The sequence below is a fragment of the Camelus ferus genome, chromosome 26, assembly GCF_009834535.1.
Source record: "Camelus ferus isolate YT-003-E chromosome 26, BCGSAC_Cfer_1.0, whole genome shotgun sequence".
In the NCBI taxonomy this organism is placed as follows: domain Eukaryota; kingdom Metazoa; phylum Chordata; class Mammalia; order Artiodactyla; family Camelidae; genus Camelus; species Camelus ferus.
In genome coordinates this window covers 19,317,327-19,339,225 of record NC_045721.1, presented here as the reverse complement: position 1 = coordinate 19,339,225, position 21,899 = coordinate 19,317,327, and the positions used below count along the sequence as shown (strand labels likewise).

The 21,899-nt window shown below is 41.9% G+C and overlaps 1 protein-coding gene across 1 annotated transcript in view; it reads left to right on the top strand.

Moving 5' to 3' along the window:
• The window catches only part of TENM3 (teneurin transmembrane protein 3), a 540,843-nt gene that overhangs the window by 132,599 nt on the left and 386,345 nt on the right, over positions 1–21,899 (top strand). Inside the window, 1 exon segment of the mRNA XM_032468497.1 lies at positions 17,884–18,190. Within this exon segment, the coding sequence (XP_032324388.1) occupies positions 17,959–18,190 (232 nt within the window). The 5' untranslated portion in view covers positions 17,884–17,958.

Below are 21,899 nucleotides of genomic sequence, written 5' to 3'. Positions count from 1 at the left end.
GTCATGAAGACGTAGGAATGTGATAGCATGATTTTGTTATAACGGCTTCCTTGCTCAATTATCACGTTCCTATTATTCAAGAGGAAAAATTTTAAATAGAGTACGAAGACTATTGGGGATAGTGAAAAAATTACACAAAAGCACATGAACTAAATCTGTTAGTGGCAAGTGAGAGATGCCCTGAAGACAATGTTATATTGTCTTTTCTCTGTTAAGATAATTTATTTTCCTATCACAGTCAGCTGTGTTGTCTTACTTGGATTTTGGGGGAACATGGTGTCCACGTAAATCAGGAAACAGTATTGGTTATTGAGGACTGACTATATATAAGACACAAAGGTGGATAATATCAGAGAGGGTGTTTTGGATGGAGTGGTTGTGTGGTTGGATGGAAAATCAGGGCTGACACAGCTTAAAACTAGTTTGCATGGACACAAACCAGAAAACCTGTGGGGTCCTGCAGATCATTTATCGTCCTGCCATAGTTTTCAACCCCTGTCCCTTGACTTACTCGTGTCCCACTGATGAGTAATAGGGACCACCAAATTGAAAGCAATTTGTCAGGGTTGTTTTTGGTTTGTTTGTTTTTTGAGGGTTTGGGGTTCTTTTGGGTTTTGGAGTGTTTTTGTTTGTTTTGGATTTTTTTGCTGCACCAATATGACACAGGTGAATTGGGTCTAGAACCCAGAAAGCTGAGCTGAGCTGGTTCGTGAGAACGGCACACTTGACTAGCGCTGTGTATCACATTGTCAGTTCAGCTCCAGAAATTATTACATTTTTACTGAAATATGCAAGCATTTTGTCCTGAAAGTATAGCAGAGAATGTGGTCAGGGTAGTAAATAGCTCGATGCTTAAAGCAACAGACTGTTAACAAATAGCAAAGTCCTGAGGGGCCAGGGAGGGAAGAGTGTGATGGATCAAGAATGCCTTATTCCGTGGCTGAGACTATAAGGCATTGATTGACTGTGGAAATAACTGCGTCATAATTGTGGATGACTTTCTGATGTTGTTTTGAGACTTTTATTCCTTTCAACATGCCACCAGGACGTTTAGTATTTTGAAGTATGCCAGGCACAGTGTTGTGGAGAATTTGCTGAAGCAGAAAATTCGGTGTGATCAGACTAGTGAAATCTTCTTTCAGTGAGCCATCCACAGGGTTGTGGAAGAGTATTGTTAGTTGGAATCGGTATTTTGACGGTATTCTGCTAATGAACATCTTGGCCATAATTTATCCTCCTGCACTACACTTTCTTAACTAGGTACTCCAGATCTGTGCCCCGGTTCCATTCCCCGGTTATACCCCTTTGCTTGTGCCAAGCTGCCCTTTTCTGTCTTTCTGCGAGGGCCTGAGATGGAAGGATAACTCGTCAGAGAATGAGATGTCCACACCGAGTCCTTGTGTGTGGCCCGGTAGGAACAGCCAGTGCCAGTTTGCTGAGCGGTGCTTGCGCACGCCCCAGACTGCTTCATGCCTTTTGCTGCAGGGCTTGAAGGAAGTGGTTGTCACGCAAGGTGTTCTGCGGTTTAATAAGAGGCAGAGGGAAGGTATTCTTATAACGTTGTTATTTACTCCCCAAGTTCTGCAGATCCAACTGAAGGGGGTATGATCTGGCCATCTGGGGCATCTAATGCCAAACCAGTAACAAGTTTGGGTACATTTCTTGCCCTCTCTGCGAAGGATTCTGCACCGTCTGCTCCGATACATCATGAGAAGAGGGTCTGGCAATGTCAGACGCAGCCGAGTCTGGTGGCAGGGAATCTGGCCCGTCTTCCTTTCAGCACCAGGAGGTTACGTAGACCTGTGCTTCATGTACCCAAGGAGAAGAAAGAGGGTCCCCTGGTCTGCTCCCTTGTATGACAGCAAGCCATACTTACATTTGAGATTCATTTTCTGTATTCTGTGGCTCATCCTTAAGGAACCCAGTTTTCACCACCAACTTACTATCAGAGCGTACATGAAAATGTTTCTAAATTGCAATACATTTTCTAAGTATCCTAGAATCCTAAGTTAATCGTCTAGAGATTTACCACTTGAATCTTTCTTGCCTTGAGTTAATCTGGATACATTTCTAATGGGGAGTTTATAATAAAATATTTTGGCGGGAAATTAAGTTCTAACAATTTGGGCATTTTCTATATATTTCTTTTTATTATTGTTGGACCAATATTTTGGTACTCGTGGTTTTTCTGAACGCTCTCTGGGTGAAGTCCTGTCGTACCTGTGAATTTTTGCCAATAACGTCATGGTAAATTGCTTCAATTACACAGTCCTTCATCTGCCTCCTGTTTCATGGCTTTTGAGTTGTACATACTAGAAAGGTTCTGTAGATAAAGTATGAGAGGAAAAAAGCATTAGGTACATTAGTTGAAATTGGCATCATGTTGCCCAGCTGTAATAAGCCTTAGGGGAGCTCAGTGTTGAAACTGCTCAATTGAAGGCTGCGATTTCCCATAACAATTTAAAAGGCCTGCAGGCATGCTAAAGTCATAGCTGGAGCTTCCAGTTAACACTCTGTAACATGACCCCAAAGTCTCATTTACATCACAGCAATTAAAATATATTCCACATTCCATGTTTACTACCACGTACTGTAGAAACAATCCAATGATGCGGCTGTTTTTCAAAAAATAATCATGGAAATCTTTATGTTTGTGGTTTCTTCTTTTCACAGTGGCCTCACCATTGCATATACTCAGAGGAGAATGCTGGTTGGGAAGGGGAAACACGGGGGGGGGGGCCGGGGGAAAGGAATGCAGTCTAGACTAATAACTAGTAGTCATTACTACTCGGTTACCCACGTGAAATTAGGTTAGATGTCTGAGTCCGGTTCCTGGGTGACAGGTTTCCCTTATGCAAAATAATTGTTATCAGGGCTAACTGGCCCCCCTACTGGTAGTTAGAAGTAGAGGGACCACAAATTAAATGAGTGTTGAAATAATACACCTCCTGATTTGCAAAAACGATCTACTAAATATAAAACAGATACGCACGTTTCTACTGTATAGCACAGGGAACTATATTCAATATCGTGTAGTAACCTGTAATGAAAAAGATTATGAAAAGAAATTCATGTATGACTGAAACATTAGGCTGTACACCAGAAATGGACACATTGTAAATGGACTATATTTCAATAAAATAGAATAACAAGATAATGCACCTCCTGGTTGCAGAAATGCCGCCCCTGCACCAGGGCAGAAATGCCAGCGCCCAGTTGGGAAGGGGATGGACAGGTAGACCAGCACTCACCTGAGGAAGATGTTTCCTTAAATTAGACTTCTTGCCTTAATTCTTCATCCCAATTAATTTTAAAATCCTGCTGGCATATGGATTATAACTATAACTATTAACTGATCTCATAACTATTTTCTAATGAGATGAATAGCAAGTTAAATTATTTTAAAGCAAAGCCACAGTAGCCAAAATTAGATCATATTTTCTCAACGGTGACGATGGCGTTTTAGTAATGCCTTTCTTTCAAGCAACAGAGAGCAAATTGACTTACTCCAAATTGTTGTTGCGGTTTAATATTTATTGAGTAGCCGTAATTTACTAGCTTCCCTTGAAAGTGTGGTTTTTAGCAGTTGTCTAGAATACATCATCAGGGTATGAAACGCAGTGGCAACCGTCCAGCTCCTCCGCTTGGCAGGCGGTCAACGGGAGGCCAAGGAGACTGGGTTTCTCTCTGTGGCTGCTGGAGCCCTCGTGCCTGCACTGCCCGTTCGTGGTCGGGAAGAGCGCTGAGAGAATCCTGCTTCAGCAGACGTCTGGGAAGGCGACAGTTGTATCTGGTCCATTTCAGTCTTATGCCTCGGCTTATAACTACCACTAGTAACAGCATGGAAAAAACTTTTTTTAATTGGGCCACTTACTCCAGAGCCTTTGTGCTAGTTATTGAAAGGTGGACACCCCCCCCCCACCACTGCCGCCCACTCATCCCTCATCAGGTGCCCCCGACAAGGTGCACCTGGGAAAGGCCACATGTCCTCGACTCGTAATTTTGGGGGGGAGGGGGAGGTAATGAGATTTATTTATTTTAACAAAGGTGCTCAGGATGGAACCCAGGACCTTGTGCATGCTAAGCACACATTCTACCACTGAACTATACTTGCCCCTCTGTAAAATTTTTTGTAAACATTATAAATTATGCACATATTTGTCTCTATGATATAAAACATTCGGGAAATCTAGAACAGCTGACTAACTGGATGCACTTTTCCTATTTTTACTTGACTAGTTGGCTGTGTTTATACAAAGTCATAATATTTGAGTGTATTATACATACTCACTTTAAGGTGTGTGATTAAACTTGAGATGTCAAAACATTAGATTTCTACATGAGCCTATACCAAGTCAAGCGTATTTATATATAGCCTGATAGTTCTGCATTAAAATTCACTGAAAAATAAGCAGTAAACACCAAAGAGGAGAACTGGCAAAGAGAACTGAATCGTCTTGAGTCACTGCACAGATTATTTGCCAGACTGGTTATGAAAACGTAGGTTTTTCCCCCACACCCAGAGAGACTGGGTCTGGACTTGACGCAGCCCCTACCACGAACTAAGAGAGTTTGCATCGTTCCTTGGGCAAATCAAACACCAAGGCGGAACCTCGGGCATCTTGAACCCCTGAAGCAGCCCCGGAATGGTTCTCCCCACTAAGCTCCACCGCTGCAAGGAGGAAGTGGGGTTTGGGTACCTCTTTGTCCCCATCTCCGCGGGAAGAAGCCGTGTGGAGGAGACCCTCACCTCCAGCACTGAACCAGCACTTCCGGCTCCCCAGGGGTCTGTGAAGAAGGTGCCATTTGGCTGGTCTGGTGCTTTTCAGACTGAGATGAAAACTGTCTGGTGGGCAGCAGACAGAGGCTCTGTTGATGACAGTCGTTTTGCCTGTGGGTTACACAGGCACGAACAGCTACAGTTATGCTTTATTCTCCCAGTTCCTGTGGGTAGTTATCAGCTCCCCACCTAGCTGTTACTAAAATAAACCTCACATAGTTCTGTCAATCTAGAGACTCTTAGTCAGTTTCATTGCTTCTCTTGAAAGTCCTTCCTGTGTTTACCTACTTCACTTTTTACTGCCAAGTCATAAATATTTGGAGATCATTACAGATGAAATCATTTTGAAATCACACCAGTGTGGGAACTATTTTTTTTTCTCATTTTGATAACATAGTGTTTCTGAATAAGCTCATAAAAATTCAAACCCCAAATACCACTCAAACATTTTAGCAAAATGTTTTCCTACCGACGTATAATCCCTCGCTCTCAACTTTGCAGGACTGAGCTTTTAGACATTTTCCCCGTCACAGCTTTCTCAGATGAGCGTCACGATGATGCTGGATGTTATGCTTTGACACTGGACAATGTTTTTGAATCTGATTGTAATAAGTGGCCCTTATCAAGTAGACGTTATGTTATATGCCCATCACTGTGCTCAATGCTTTTAAAACTGTATCTCATTTAATCTTCGTAGTCTCTCCATAAGGAAGATACTGTCATACGCATTTTAGAGAATGAAGGGCAGGAAACCAAATCTCACAGAGCTCAAGAGGAACTTGTCCAAGGTCATAAGCCACGCAAATTGTAAATACCGGAGCTAGATGTTGGGTGTAGGTCTAGCTGACCAAAACCCTGCCCTGCGTTTCCTTCCCAGGTGTACTAGTGTAGGTTTATCAGGGAAATCAGGGTTAGAGCCTGTTGGTTCTCTCTCTCTCTGAGATCTCTTGTCTTCCGTGTAGACGTCAATGGCAGGCAGGCTTTTTCCAACGGTGGCAAAACTGTAACAAACTCCATGTCTTCGTCATCCCCAGTTAGCTACTCCGCATTGACTGGTTTTGAGCAGGTGCACTCCCAACAGCTCTGTCACGTGTCCTGGAGCTGCCCTTACTGGCCTGCGTTAGGTCACGCGTCCTTTCCTGAACCAATCACTGGCATTCTGTGCAGGCAGTTCTTTGACCTCAGGATTGGGATCTGTTCCACCTGAACCCCTTGGAAACCACCGTGGGAGAGGAGCATTTATTCAGGGAAATACGGGGCATACAAAAATTTGTATGAGCACAGTGGCCACTGATGCAGGAGAGCCTCTCTCCTTAGTTAACTCAGCCACATGGGATGGGAGAGGAGCAGAAGGAATTGTGACTGGGTCCTCCTCTGAAACGCATAACATCACAATGAAGTGTCATTTATTTCTTCCTTAATAGACTTTTCCTCAAAGTAGAAGCTTGAAAATATTTCCAATATATTTTATCTTTTTAACTTGGTCTTGAATTTTCCACCTTTCTTACTCCTCAGTTGAATTCCCCTTGGCTCTTACTTTTGCCTCCCCAGTACCGTGATCTCTGCAAATTTAATTACCATGATATTTTTCAATATGACAACCTTCATTGACTTAGTTTATACTGAATCTGTTGACATCCTGACATAGTTTGTCAAACTCTTTGCTGTCATTTCTCCTGCCTCCCCTCTCCACCTCTGTTTAAAAAAACATTTGCTTGGTGTTTGTTTTTGTTTTGTTTTGTTTGTGGCTTAAATCCTTCCTGTGTTCTAAGGTTTGGAAGAGTATAGGGTTAAGAGGAGAGATTTGGAATTCATGGAAATGTGTTCAAATTCCTCCTGGGCTCTGTGTCCACACTACGTCCTGACTCTGTGTCCGTGGACAAATCAGTTCATCTCTCTGGGCCTTCGTTCTCCCATGTGAAAATGGACTTTATATTTCTTACCTTGCAAGGTTGCTGTGAGGATTAAGTGAGGTCATATATGTAAAGTACCTGGCATATTTTAAGCACTCAATAAATAATCAAGATTGGAATTAATAATTCATCAAGGAGCTTTTATGTCCACTCTTCAGGAGAGGAGTATGCCCAGCACTTAGGGAAAGACTCTTAGCTCTTCATCTAAGAGGCCCGTCCAGGTGCACAGAGCGTCCCCAACCGTCCCCAGGTTAGTAACACCCGTCTTCGTGTCAGTTTAATGAGACAGCCAGCTGTAGTTGTTTTCAAGCCACCTAGAAGCCTTGCTTATTTTTCTCTCATTATGGCCAAAAGGTTTGCATTTGCAGTTGATGCTCCACAGGCCTTACGCTTTGGCAACTGTTCAAGGAAGTAAATGGACGAACACCGCATGGCGGTGTGGGTCCCAGCCTGGCCACTCACTGCTGGTCTGACTTGAATTTTTTTTATTCATCTCTCGTATTTCCTCACCTGTGAAACTGGTAAACAGCAGCAGCTTGATGAACTGCTGTTAGAAAGCGTCATGCACTAGGCAACCCAGCATGAAAAGGCATTTAATAAATGGAGGCTGTGGTTACGCTTGTGTATTTGACTGTGGCTGGCATGTCCTCTCAGGTGGACACATACATTTGAAGGTGGCGTGACAGTCCATGACCCAGTTCAATCAAAACAATACACGGAATGATATCAAAGTTGTCTGTAGGGCTGCTTTTTGCCTCGTGTATATTTGAGGCCAGTTTGGATAACACAGTACCCTCTGCAGGATCCTTACCTGTTTCTTTGATTCCCCCCTGCCCCCCGAACCAGACAGCACCACTGGTGAAACTGTCAAAGGCCTGGCTCGTGCTGGAACACCAGTGAATGGAGTGACGGTCTCTGTATTCAGGGTTCCGGCTTAAACCATCGTAAAAGTGCTTCAATAGATAAGTTGGATATTGGTTTATCCAGGCAGGCAGACAAATTGAAAGATACTATTTACACTTTACCCTAAAGATCTGGAAGGCAGGAAGGCTGCATTCGGCTCAGCCGTGTTGGATGCTCGAGCGCCTTTTCCTAAACTGTCCTAAGTTTGGAGATTATGGCCTTTTCCCTGCAGATTTTTGTGCCTTTGCAACCACAGGCCACATAACCATATTCGTGTATCTGACCGTTATATTACTATTATCCATAACTTTTATTAGGAAAGATAGAATCAATTTTAATTTCAAATTAGGCAAGTGAATTGCTTTATTTGTTTTTAAATCAAAGACTGTATCCCCGCTTTACATTACTGGGTAAATTAGCCTCATTATCTGTGTTTTTTCTTTTTTGATAGTTTCCAGTTTCTGTTTCCTTCCACGTATAAATAATTTTAAAAGAATTTTTAATGATTTGATCAGACTGAAGCCACTTTTCTTATAGCCTCAGGCCCTGTTCTATATCTTTTCCAATTAAAAAATTCCCAGTATTCGCACTTATGCAGCAGCTATTTTAGTATATTGCTCCTATTTGTTTCATTGTCTCAGTTTGCATATTTGCTGTCTGTGCTAAAGCATGAAGGATAGTTTTGAGTTTCCAAACAATAAGCTTCCTATTTATTATTTTTCAGATAAAGACCAAAGTATATCTTTACTCACATGAAAATGTTCATAATGCGTCAAGTAAAACTGGGTTACAAGATTGTTTATATTAAAATATAAATTAGGTATGTATATGACACGCATGTTCATACACATGCGCATACAAAGAGTCTGAAAAAGTGAACACTGAAATGTGAAGGGAGCAATCATTTTAATGATTTTTTTTTTGCTCTTATCTGTATTTTCTATTTCCCACAAAGAAGAAATATTACTGCCTAATAATACATGTTTTAAATGAAGGAGAAGCAAGAATCGGGGGTGCGCACTCTGCAGGGCGGAGGGAAGTTCCTGTTCCCTCCGTCTCGGGGGACGGCCCTCTTCACTGTGTGGTCCAGCCAGCAGCCGGGTGCTCATTCCCAGCTCTTCCTTCCTCCTCACCCTCACCCTCACTGCAGCCTGCACTTAGTAGGTCCTAACCGATGCGTGTCTCTCTCTCTCCTCTCCGACCTCCTCCCTGAACGTCCACTGCCATTTCCAATTCCCTGGTCCAAGCTCTCATTCTCCCGCCTGGACTTCTGCAAAAATCTGCCAACAGATTTTCCTATTTCTGCTCCAGACCTCCATCTTCCCTGCTCTCCACACGTCAGCAGGAGGGATCTTTCCAAACTGTAAATCTGACTGATCATGTCAAACGTGCCACTTAAAGCTCTCCCATTATTGGCGGAATATTGGTGACGCTCTGCATCTGGCCCCAGGTTCCCTCTGGATTCATCTCATGCCTCTCCCCACCCTCCCTCTACCCTAGTCCTGCCTGCCTGTGTCCATCAAGCTCCCCTCTGCCTCTCGGTGTTGTTTGCACGCATTCTTCCCCCAGCCTGGCCTATTCTTCTGTCAACCTCTTTTCTGTGGCACCTACTTGTGATCAGGCTAAATCCTATTTATCCTGTGGGTCTCAGCCTAAATGTCATTTAAAATCAGTCTCTTTTTTGGGCTCTCAGTCTCAATCAGACACCGCCTTCTATTCTCTTAGCAATTTACAATTTTTTTTGCAGTATTTGTTACATTTTTAATTGTGTGTTTACTTGTATGGCTCATTATTTAAAAACTCTGTCTCCCCTTTGAGAATAAAAGAGTAGAGACTATGCCTTGTTCACCTCTCCATTCCCAGCGCCTGTCGCCATGCCTGACACGTATGACGAATAAATAAAAAAGTAGCGATCACTCTGCCTTGCGCACAATCTCACGTCGGCACAAGCAGATCCACTGGATTGTTCTGCGTGTCCCCCAGCTGGTCTTGTCTTGCTTTTTCATCCAACCCGACAGTCTCTGCCTTTTCATTGTATGTAGATCACATATCTATACTTAATGCGGTTACTGACATGGTTAGGTTTCTCCTTTCCTTCCATTTACCCTTGACCTATTTGTTTCATTATATTTAGATACGTTTCTTGAAAGCGGCATATAATTGGGTCTTGGTTTTTATTTTTATTTTTTAATCCAACCTAAGAATCTCTTCATTTGGTGGAGTGTGTAGACTGTTTACGTCTGATGTGACTTCTGGCCTGGTTAGGTGTACGTCTGCCATCTTGCTGTTTATCTTTGATTTGCCCCTGTATGTTCCTTGTTCCCCTTCTCCTCCTTTCTTTGAGTTAGTTAAATATTTTTTATGCTTCCATCTTTCTTGATTCCATTATTTCTTTTGTTGGCTTATTAGCTCTAACTCTTAGCATTGTTACTTTAGTGGTTGCGTTAGGATGAAAAGTGCACATCTTCAGTATCACAGTCTGCCTCGAGGTGCTATAGACCGCTTCACATACGGTATAAAACCTTTACAACAGAATACTTCTGTTAAACCTCACTTCCTTTATGCTACTGTTGCAATAAATTTTATTTGCACATATTTTATAAAAATCTGCAGTGCCCTGTTTAGATTTTTACTGCAACAGTCATCTATCTTCTAAAGAGATTTAATAAGAAGAAAGTATCTTCTCTGTTCAACTCTGTAGCTACCATTTCTAAGAGCTGGTCTATTCCTTTGTGTAGAGCCGTATTCCCGTCTGATCTCGTTTTCCTTCTGCCTAAAGGAATCCCCTTGCCTTCCTTACAATGAGAGTCTACTGGCGATTAACTTTTCTTTGTCTGAAAAGGCAGTTATTTCACCCTCATTTTTGAGAGATATTGTCATTGGGTATAGGAGTCTATGGTGACAGTGTTGTGTTTTGTTTTTTTTTTTTTTCTTCTTTCAGTGCTTTAAAGATGCTTCTCTGCCGTCTGGTAGCTTACATTATTTCCAGTGAGAAACTGTATTTAAGGTGCCTTTTTCCTGTGTCTGCTTTAGACTTCTTGTTATTGATTTTGGGACAGTTTTAAGCATAAAACAAATGCCTTGGTGTAATTTTCTTCATGTTTCTTGTGCTTCTGCAATCTGTGGGTTTATGACATTTATCAAATTTGAAAAATTTTTATTGTTACTTCTTCAGATTTCTTTCTGTTCCCTCCTTTCTGTCTTCTCCTTCAGGGATTCCATTTACATCTATATTGGCCTCCTGAAGTAGTCCCACATCTCACCGGTGATGTATGTATTTATTTATTCTGCTTTTCTGTGCTTCGTTGCATATAGTTCCTACTACAATATATCTAAGTTAATTCATCTTTTCTTCGGCAATGTCTAATCTGCCATTCATCTTTTCCAGTGTATTTTCCATCTCAGACTTGGTAGTTCCATCTCCAGAAGTTTGATTGGGTTCTCCTTTTTCTATCTTTCATGTCTCCATTTAATTTGTTGAACATATGGAGTATAGTTATAATAACTGTTTTCATGTCTATTAATTCTAACACCTATGTCAGTTCTGGGTCAGTTTCAATTGCTTGATTTTTCTCCTCATTATTTTCCGGCTTCTTTGCATGCCAGGTACTCTTGGATCAGACGACAAACATTGTGGATTGTACTTTGTTGAGTGCTGAGTATTTTTCTATTCCTATAATATTCTTAAGCTTTGTTATGGGACAGTTAAGCTACTTGGAAACACTTTGATCCTTTCTGGTCTTGCTTTTAAGATTTTTTATTGAGATCAGAACCATGTTTAGTCTAGTGCTAATTATTCCTCACAACTGAGGTAAGACGTTTGTGAATACATTGCCTAATAAATGATGAGGTTTTTCCAATCTGGCTGGAAAAACTATACACTATTCTTGGCCCTGCATGAGCCCTGGATACTGTTCCCTGTAACTCAGCGGTCCTGTAGAGGGGCAGTTTTGCCCTGGGGAGACACCTGGTAATGTCTAAAGATATTTTTTTATTGCCATGGCTGGAGGTGCTACCGGTCTCGTGGGTGGAGGCTAGGAATGCTTCTAAACATCCTACGACAGGATCGCCCCCAACAAAAGGGGGTTGTTCCATCTGAAATGTCACTAATGCCTAAGTTGAGTCACTCTGCTATAATCCTTTCCAATCATTCTTCCTGTGGCCTCTGGTAGTCTCTTCAGACACGTGTGCTCAGTACTCGGCTGAACTCTCAAGAAGGACTCTCTGCAGACCTCCACAGTGCTTTCTGCATGCAGTTCTCTTTTCTCCTACACTTTGTCCTGCGGATTCTAACCACCTGTCCTACCACACTCGCCGCTCTGTCCCTGTAGCTCAGGAGGTCTTCTGGGCTCTCCGTGGGCTGCTGCCCGCTGTGCTGCAGCCTCTCAAGGCACAAGACCCCCTCGAGGCAGTGAGCAGCAGTAATCAAGGGCTCCTCTGTCTGTTTCCCGTTTCTCAAAGGGCATTGTCATTCATTTCGTCATGTCAATATTTTGAAATCTTTGTTCCGTGTATTTTGTCTGTTCTGTTGTTGCTGTTTTAGACAGGAGGGTAAATCCACTTCCCGTGACTCCATCTTGGCTGGAAGCAGAAGTTGACTTCTTATGTATTATTACTATCAGAGGATCTCTTTAGTCCTTGTCTTGTTGAAAGAAAGCAAACTGCCTTGTTTTTAACCTTCTCAACCACCTGTATCTCCCCAACAAGCATCACTTTTGTTCCTCATGGTACACTCATCTTTCCATATATTTCTTTTCAGAGCTTTATTTGAGTTTTAATTTCATGTCTCAAACATGACAGCTAAATTCCCTTGCAGTCTTCTGTTTGAAACTTTAGCTCAATTTTAGTTTACTTGAATTTAGCATTATTTTTTTAAATGCCGTAATGATTTTATTTTTGTACTTACTTATTGCAATTTCTTGATTTATAAATTTGTCTCAGGAAACAAAGTTTCCTCTAAAATGAACAATAGCAATTGATTTCATCTTGTGTTCAATTGACGGTAATCTAGCCATTCAGTGGAGGAAACATTTTGCAAAGTTGTGTTTACATGACATAACTAGTAATAAATCATAAATACTAACTTACTAGGGAAAATATGAATTGTGAATAACAAAGGGCAGAATCTTTTTGGCATTGTGTGCAAATAATTTAGATCTTTAATCTAAAATCTTTAGGGGTAAATTAGTGTGTCTCTGAAGTCTGCTTATTCTTTCGAGTGAGCTCTTCCAAACTATTATAAAATCGGGAGGCAGTCTATGCAGAAAATATTCAAGTTAACACCCCAACAGTCAGGGATTTGTAATTCTTACATAAAATAAGTAACGATGGAAGCATGAGTGAGTTTAACCAAATGGTTACTTAATCCTTTGGGTTTGGGTATTTGTTTTCATTTCAGTTACTAGATCAGCATAAAAGCTCACAGAATTTTATAAGTACAGATGATTTTAGGGGTGTTTATCATAGGTCTGATAGATTATAATAATTAGCATCAAGGATCTTGAAGATAGACAAAGCATAATTAAAATCAGATTACTTCAGCACCCCAATGTTCACAGCAGCACTATTTACAATAGCTGAGACCTGTAAGTAACTTAAATGTCCATTGACAGATGATTGGATAAAGAAGTTGTGATATATATATATATACACAATGGAATACAAGTCAGCCAGAAAAAATAGTAAAATAATGCCATTTGTAGCAACATGGATGGACCTGGAGATCATTATACTAAGTGAAGTAAGCCAGAAAGAGAGAAAAATACTATATGATCACTTCTATGTGGAATCTAAAAAAAAAAAAAAAAAAAAAAAAAAAACAGAAAGGCACAAATGAACTTATTTACAAAACAAAGACAGACTCACAGACATAGAAAACAAACTTATGGTTACCAGAGGAGAAATGTGGAGGGGAGGATAAATTGGGAGCTCAGGATTTGCAGATACTGACTAGTATATATAAAATAGATACACAGCAAGGCCCTACTGTATAGCACAGGGACCTTGGGAACTATATGCAACACTTTGTATTGACCTATAATGGAAAAGAATATGAAAAGGAATCGTCTATCTATCTATCAATCTATATCTATCTATCTATATGAATCACTGTACTGTACACCAGAAATTTACATAACACTGTAAATCGACTAAACTTAAATTTTAAAAATCAGATTACTTCATAAAGGTACAATTTTAAAACATTTCTCTGGCATTAGGAACATGTTATGAGACAATGTGATAACGTTGTGAAGTTCTCTGGCCACATCTCAAAGCATGTTTAAATAATACATCTGAAATACAGGGTATGATTCCTAGTGTCCCTGAGTCAGGACTGCCTGCCTGTTCATTTCATCAGTCTAATATTTTGCAAGATATTGAGAAAAAAACAAATAACCAAATAGTGGAATTTGCTTTAAGACCAGCTGTGTTTTCCAGAGGAGTGCTATGGATAGTAACTGGGTGGTTTTTCAAGGGGCTAATGAAAGTTAATCAGGTCAGTCTCATATTGTCATACACTTGCTGTCACCAGTTCAAACAAGTGTTTTTGGTCACCTTTCTCTAATAAATTTCCTTACTTTTCAAAGCGCCCCGCCCCCCGCCATGCAGCAGCGATCCTGTTCATTAACTGCTTTGTGCTGAATATGCACGTGGTGACCCTCTTCCTGGGGCAGGACTATACCGTCACCGAGGGCTTCACCCATTTAGAGCTGCTTACGCAGCTGCATTTTTTAACCTTCTCATCTTCAGCTCTGAGTGCGGCAGATAATGCAGAAAACGGCCTTTTGAAGTCACATTGAACTCATTGACTTCCATCAGAAGCCTATCAGTCGTTGTAAACGTTACAGTGTAAATTAAACCCTTGGAGAGTTTGAACTGTGTGCGCAAGTGGAAAGGCAGATGCAAAGGGCTTTTTATTGCTTAGAATCTCTCAGCTCAAAATGCCTTTGTCTTTGATGGTGTATTTGAATACTCAGTCTTGATTTTTCATGGCACTTTAGAATTGCCTCACAAATAAAGAAAAGTCAGAAATTTGGTGCTGGAGAGGTCCTGTAAAGCTCAAGAAGACCTAAAATGATCTTTTTATTACTAACTTATTACCATTTAATTGGTATTGACTTAGAAACATTGGTAACATTACCACAAGGATGCATTTTTGCTAGTCATGATATATGTTCATATTACTCCATTAAAGAACTTATTATCTGATTTGCAAGATTGAAAAATTGTACCATGGACTATATAGTAAAGAAAATAGTTTTACATCCAAAGATCCAAAGGGACAAAGAAAGACAGAATGGAAATACGTATGGTCTAACTTAGACATTGGCAAATTTTTTTTCCTTAAGGGGCGAGGTATCATATAGTTTAGGCTTTGAGGGGCCATCGGGTCTCTGTATGAGTTTCCTAGGGCTGAAGTAACAAAATATGGCAAATGTGGCAGCTTAAAACAACAGGAATTTGCTCTCAGTTCTGGAGGCAGTAAGGGTAACAAGGTGCTGGCAGGGCCATACTCCCTCTGAAGTTCTAGGGGAGAATCTGTTCCATGCTTCTCTCTTGGCTTTTGGTGGTTCCTAGCATTTCTTGTCTTGTAGCTTACAAGGCTCCAATCTCTCTGCCTCCATCCTCATGTGGCCTGCTTTCCTATTTGTTTGTATGTCTCTGGATCCAAATCTCCCTTTACTATCTCTTATAAAGAGACCAGTCATTAAATTTGAAACCCACCCTAACTCAGTGTGAACTTGATTACATCTACAAAGACCATATTTCCAGATCAGGTCACATTCATAGGTACTCAAGGTTAGGACTTCAACGCATCTCTTTTGGGAGACACAATTCAATTCGCTGCAGTCTCTGTTGCAACTGCTCCACTCTGTCTTTGTAGCGTGAACACAGTACGTGTTGTATTTAAAACAATACGTTAGCAAATATGCGTGCTTCCTTCCAGTAAAATTTATTTACAGAAACAGGTCATGGGTCGGATATGGCCGGGGACTCGAGTTTATCAATGTTTGGTCTAACTAATTGAAACAAAACTGCAGCAGAGAAAAAGAAAATTCCCTTGCGTCAATCAGTTCATATTTAAAGTATAAAAATGCATACATATTTGTATCTATAGCAACTCTTATTTTAAAAAAGATGTCAGCTTAGGGCATGAAATGAATCCTTTATAATGGTTTCAAATCCCAAAACCCTATTACAAAAAAAAAAAATTCTAGAATTACAGTATTTTTTCTGATCAATGAAAAGTTCTATGATGATCATTTAGTTGTGAGAATCTATGTAACCTTTCCTCCAAAGAGATCAAGCCTATTTTGGAAGCAAAATTTTCCTTGAACTCAGACATATTTATTCACTCTAATGTAAAGAAGGTACCTGTTTCCTCCACTAAACATATGCTTCCTGAAGGCAGCAACATCGTTTGATTCAATGATGTGTTCTCAGCATATTAGAATCATTCAATAAATATTTATCTAAAGTAACTTTTGTTTGTTAGGATAACACGAGTTAATTGGCACGTTGTTGTTTTAATCCTGTTGCAGAGAAGTAGTCCCTGTTGTCATACCTTGAAATTATTTATTGTCTTAAGTAGAGAGGAAAGCTTCCGAAAGAGAAATCTAATTTTTATTAAGAGCTATCGGAAGCATTTATAAAGAGAGTAATGGAGTAATGACTCAGAAGAGGGTGAGTGAGAACTGTTAGGTTTTTGTTTTTGTTTTTGGGGGGTCAGATTTGTCTAAAAGAATAAAAAGATAGGGAAGTCAAGATATATTTCAACAAACAAGCAAAAATATTAGCAACTACTTTTAAAAGCCCAGCTCAGCTGAGTAGCAGAGAAGTGCAGAGCCCCATTTGGGGTCACCCTCTGTGTGGGAGGGTGAGGGTACGATTTGGTTTAAGACGTAGCAGGAAGAGCATCCGTCTCTTCTGAGCTCAGGCTCCGGAGCCCTGGGATCATTCCAGCTCAGAGGTTCCGCGGTCTCCAAAAGTTAGAAAGTGAAGGTATCCGGAGTTGTAATTTTGCTCAGAAAAAAATCAAGACTTGCTGAAGCGTGGCCGGCGTGGGAGCATCGGAGTCAGCTCTAGTGCGCCGGCGGAAGCACAGGAGAGAGCAGTGTGATGCGATGTGATTTGTACGACAGCCAAAGACGAAGGGGGAGGGCGAGGGAGACTCTCCGTGGAAGAAAAGAGCTAAAGAGAAGCCACAGCCTAAGGACGTGGAGCCAAAGAGAGGACCTGTGGCCACCGGGAGTCACTGGTTTCCAGCTGATCGTGGACTCACTCCAGTGAAAAGTGAACTTAGGAAAGGAGTGGGGTGGGTCTGCAGACAAGACCTGCAGGGACGTTCAGATGAAAAATAAAGACGAAATGAGAAAGAAGAGACAAAGAAGGACCATTTAAAACGTGAGCCAGCCCCGAGCATCTCTCCCTCTCTGGGCCCCCGAGCTTTAGCAGCAGGGCCTTGTCCCCCCACCCAAGCCCCTGCCAGTTCAGCGAGCTCAGGCCAAAGAGGGTTGCTGCGCAGAGAAGCACAATTCGCCCAGCTCCTTCTAGCAGTCTTGCTACCGGCACTTGCAAGAACCCTCCCCGTCAAATTAGCCACTTGAATTGCCTTAAATATCAAGATAGCGCTGATTAAATTCATTTTCTAGAGAGGAAAACGCTTTCAGAGGAGAGGAGCTGGAGAGAAGGACCAGCTTCTTCCATGATTCGAGACATTTGGGTCCTTAACACACGATAAGTGTGCCCTCTGAAGGAAAAGTCTTTGTGAAAAATGATCACGTGTTCAATGCACTTGACTGAGTTTCACTTCTAAGAAGCTCCCAACTGGCTCCAACTCGTAATAAAAAAGCTGTAAAGAAATAATAGTAGTATATGTTTTTGTGAGGAAAAGAAAGGGGATTTATTTGTGAATGGAGAAAATGCGGCAGGGGCAATTTCCCATCGCGGAAAATTTAAAAAACATATTGAGACCAGTTTTCAGCTGGCTTCTGTTTTGAAATTTGAGCTTGAGCTTAAACTTTGGGGGGGGGGGTATTAAAATGAGATATCAACTCTGGTAGCTTAAACACGCGCCTAGAACGCTCATTCCCAACAGTGTGCCTCACCTCCTGATGATGCAGGACATCGACACTGACTTGACGTGTTTCCATTTCTTGAGGGAAGGGAGCTTCCTAGGTACCCAGCAGCACTCTGACTTCCCGCCGTGCTCCAGACGGAGAAGGATGTAGTCAGTTTTTAGACGAATGTTATGCTCACATCATGCAAACGTTTTTATCTTCACAGACAGGCCGATGAGAATTGAGCCCTGAGCGTAATTTCTAACAGCCAGGACTGATGTGCACACGGAAGGAATGAAGTATGGATGTGAAGGAACGCAGGCCTTACTGCTCCCTGACCAAGGGCCGACGCGAGAAGGAGCGGCGCTACACGAATTCCTCCGCAGACAGTGAGGAGTGCCGCGTGCCCACGCAGAAGTCTTACAGCTCCAGCGAGACCTTGAAAGCTTTTGATCACGATTCCTCACGGCTGCTTTACGGGAACAGAGTGAAGGATTTGGTCCACAGAGAAGCAGACGAGTACACCAGACAAGGTAGGTCGCTGTGCTAGTCGAACAAGGCGTGCTCAGCTCGGGCTAACGGGCAGATGTCGCTTTTTTCCCTCCGAGGTGATGTGATCATCTTCTCAGGTGGATGTCCTAGCTCCTGATTCGGATTTTGAGCTCTTAGATGGTCACATCGTACTCCAGAGGCGAGGTGGAAAGCTACCTGTAATAGACACGCTGACCCCTCGATGCAGGTAGCGACACGTGTAGAGAATCGCCCCACACTACACATTTTATATGTGAGGCTGTGATTCTGCACATGGCCAAAGTGTTGGTGCATAAATTTGAATCCCAGGTCTCCGGGGCCCGCTTCCAGTCTCAGGGAGGTGCTCACAGTCACTGTTTTAATAATTAGAACTGGTGTGAGGAAAACAGGAGCTGTTGGCGAGGAAACTCATGTCTCCCTCATTAAGAAAGTAAGAATTCTTACTCTGAATCATCTCGTGGTCCACCCGGCCCAAGTGTTTGTGTCCGTCTGTTTATAGAAGGGCTTGCTCCCCGTTTTCTCTCCCAAAGGCACTCTGGGGCATTGAGATTAGACCTTAAAACATCCTAGGTTCCCATAATATAATCCATGATGCTTTGCTACTTGTTGAACATTTTTACACTCTGTTTCCTGCCTGCGTATTCTACCAGGGGAATAATGACTTCTGTAACTTTACATCACAATCCTAAACCTACCGATGTCCATGCTTTAAAGACAGGAGCTTCTTCGAAACCTGGGCATACATAGGTACAGTTTGTTTCTTCTGATGCAGTCTTGAAACATGGGCAAGATTACTACTAATAAAAATGAAATCCTCTTACGTCTGCATTGCACTGTCCATTAGCGTAGAACTTAGCTAGCATCCTTGGCTGATTTAATCAAGAAACAAGGCAAAATAAATTAAACTTTAAAAATAAGGAATATATTCATTCTTTTCCATTCACCTTACAGAAAGTGTGACTTATAGTTTGATACTGAGCAGGACCAAATTTAAGAAGACATACTAATGCTGTAAATCATTTAAAAGTTTGAAAATTTCCCATGGTTCTCTTCTTCTCTGCATTGTGGTAAGAGCCACCTGAACTAGATTGAAATGGTGTTTGCTCACCTCAACCCGCTTATATCAAGAAGGCTTCTTTGATTTGCCAAAGAGAAATTTTCCCCCCATCAAAGCATGCCTTACTAATTACAGGTATCAAATTTTCTGAAGGAGGACAAAATAGTTTGGCATTTTAAATCCAGATTTTAAGGGAAGTTCCAGAACACATATTTGAGATACATCCTCTTGCTGAGTCCCGATTCAGGGACTTTAGTTCATTGCACAAAATATGATTCTAAGCCCCGATTTTTTTCTTTCCTATTGTCTGCATAGCTGATGTAGATAATCAGGGTACATTTTTTACCAATTTAAAAAAATAGCAGGTTCAGTAGAAGTGCATGCAATCTGAACCCAGTGTGAAGTCTTGCCTTTTGTAACAAAAAATAACTGTTTAGTGCCCTGTTTGGGAGGGGGAAAAAAAATCTCCGTTGTGGAATACTATTAGCGGGAAAAAAGCAGCACATGTGGCGTGAGGCGCCGAGGAGGCGCATCTCCACCCCAAGCAAGCGTTCAGTTTTGGCAGAGAGGAGGATGCTTAAACAGGTTAAAAATAGCGGGCTGAAATTTTCACCTCCCAGGCAGCGTTAATCCAACGCAGACTGTTGCTGATGACATGGTGATACCATTTGCAGAAACCCTGAAACTGAGGTTCTTAGGGGACCACACGGGTCCTCTAGCTGAGCTATCACCCAGCTCCTTGCCAGCCAAGGACTAGAGCATGAAAGGAGCACAGGAGAGAGAGAGAGGGAGAGAGCAGGGCAGCTGTCAGAGCCTCTTGTCAGGAGAGGCTGGATGGTAGTAAGAGGAGGTTTACGGGCAGAAGGGGAAGGAAGAGCCAAGTCCTGGGTGTGATGGTGCCGCCCTTCACTGATGGCCATAAATCAGACGGTAGTAAAAACCTAAATGGGATGTAGCGCTGTTGGGAGCTAACGTGCACTGATTGCTACCATGCTAAGTCAGTGTGCTGAGGAGGTGCGTGCCCCATCTTTTAACCTTCACAATCACCTTGGGAGGTGGGTCCCAGGAGTATCTTCCTTTCACAGGTTCAGACAGTCAAGGCTTGGGGGCCTGAGATCCCACGGCCAGTGAGGGCCACGCCAGGACTTGAACCCGGGTCTGCCGGCCTTTAATGCTCAGGCTTCTAACCTCTGAGCAGCAGGCAGACAATGTAGTGTCATAATTGCCCTCTGGTTTACTGGAGTCAATGTAAGCCAATTTTGAAGGTACGGGTTGAGAGAAATGAGACCAGAGGCATATTTAGGAAAGAAAATGGACATGATTTTGTGATTTTGGGGGGAGATGAAGATGAGGGGAGAGGAAAGTATTACTTTCTCTTTCCAGGGGTTTGATACGGGGGATGTTTGGAGCAGGCCATGGCGAATGTCGGAGAGAAAGGAGTAAGGAAGGTCTGCCATCAGACTGCACGTTTCTTGGGCGAGTAGAAGGCAGACTCCTCTCAGGCTTGCATTTTCTTCGAACCTGACAAATGTCAGTTTTCCCTCCTTGACTCTTATGCTGGGGGATTAATTATTTAATTGACAAAGTGTGCTTCCTGCCCCAGCTCCTGACATCATACATATAATAAAAATGAAAGATCGAAAATATTAATAGCAGCCGAAGAGCGCTGAAACCGTTCCAAAGAATCATGCTAATTGAGCTCGTCCAGTGGAGTTTTAAAACGACCCGTCAGCCCTCCCTCCACTTCTCCACGCCTTCACTGACTGACACGAGGAAATGCAGCTTCAGCGGAGAGAAGGGATAAACAGAGACCACTCACCTTCCTCCGTTAATGCAATTATATGGAGAATTCAAATCTAGAAATAATAACGTTTGTAGTCAACGATTTAAAAAAAAAAAAAGAAATACGATGTTTTTATTTTTATCGACAAGATTCATAGCCTCTTTTCAAACTTGATTTTAATCATTTTTATTGACGTGACTGACGGGCAGGTGACTGTGGTTAATTACCTGTTATATTTAGAAACCGTAAAGTTGAGGATGGTTTCTTCTTCACGGTATCTGTGTGTAATTTGACGGCATCACACACAGATCTCTTTCTTTGTCTCCTTTTAAATCTGTCCACGCGGTTTATTGGGTGATGGAAATGGTTGTCCTCAAAGCAGCTGTGGAGCTCTCTGTAGGTATGATGGGGTTGGGGTCAGAACGGCTTGTTTGGCATTCTTGGATTCTATTTGCTTTGATTCACCTTTGAAGGGAATTTATCCCGTCAGGTCTGAGACGCATTTCTTACGAAACAGCTGCATAAGATCACCCCACAGTTTGAGAGAAGGGATGAAATAAAAGATCTTTTCTTCTCGGTGCTACGTACATGGCCCGTAATGTTCTTGACCAAACGGGAACGCTCATCAACTCCAACAAGGAATGTTGGCCACGAGGGTGAATTTTGAAATGAGGTGATGTCTGGAAATGGGAACACTTCTGTACTTCAGTTCCCACCAAACCATAAGCCTAAAAAAAAAAAAAAAAGGAAAGAAAGAAAACCTTTGAGACAGTCTTAACCAAAAGTGTTTACCCATTAGTCAGTAATCGGTATTGGGGTTGTGAATTTCAAGATTTTAAAATAGAAAGACTACCATTTATTCCTCATTTAT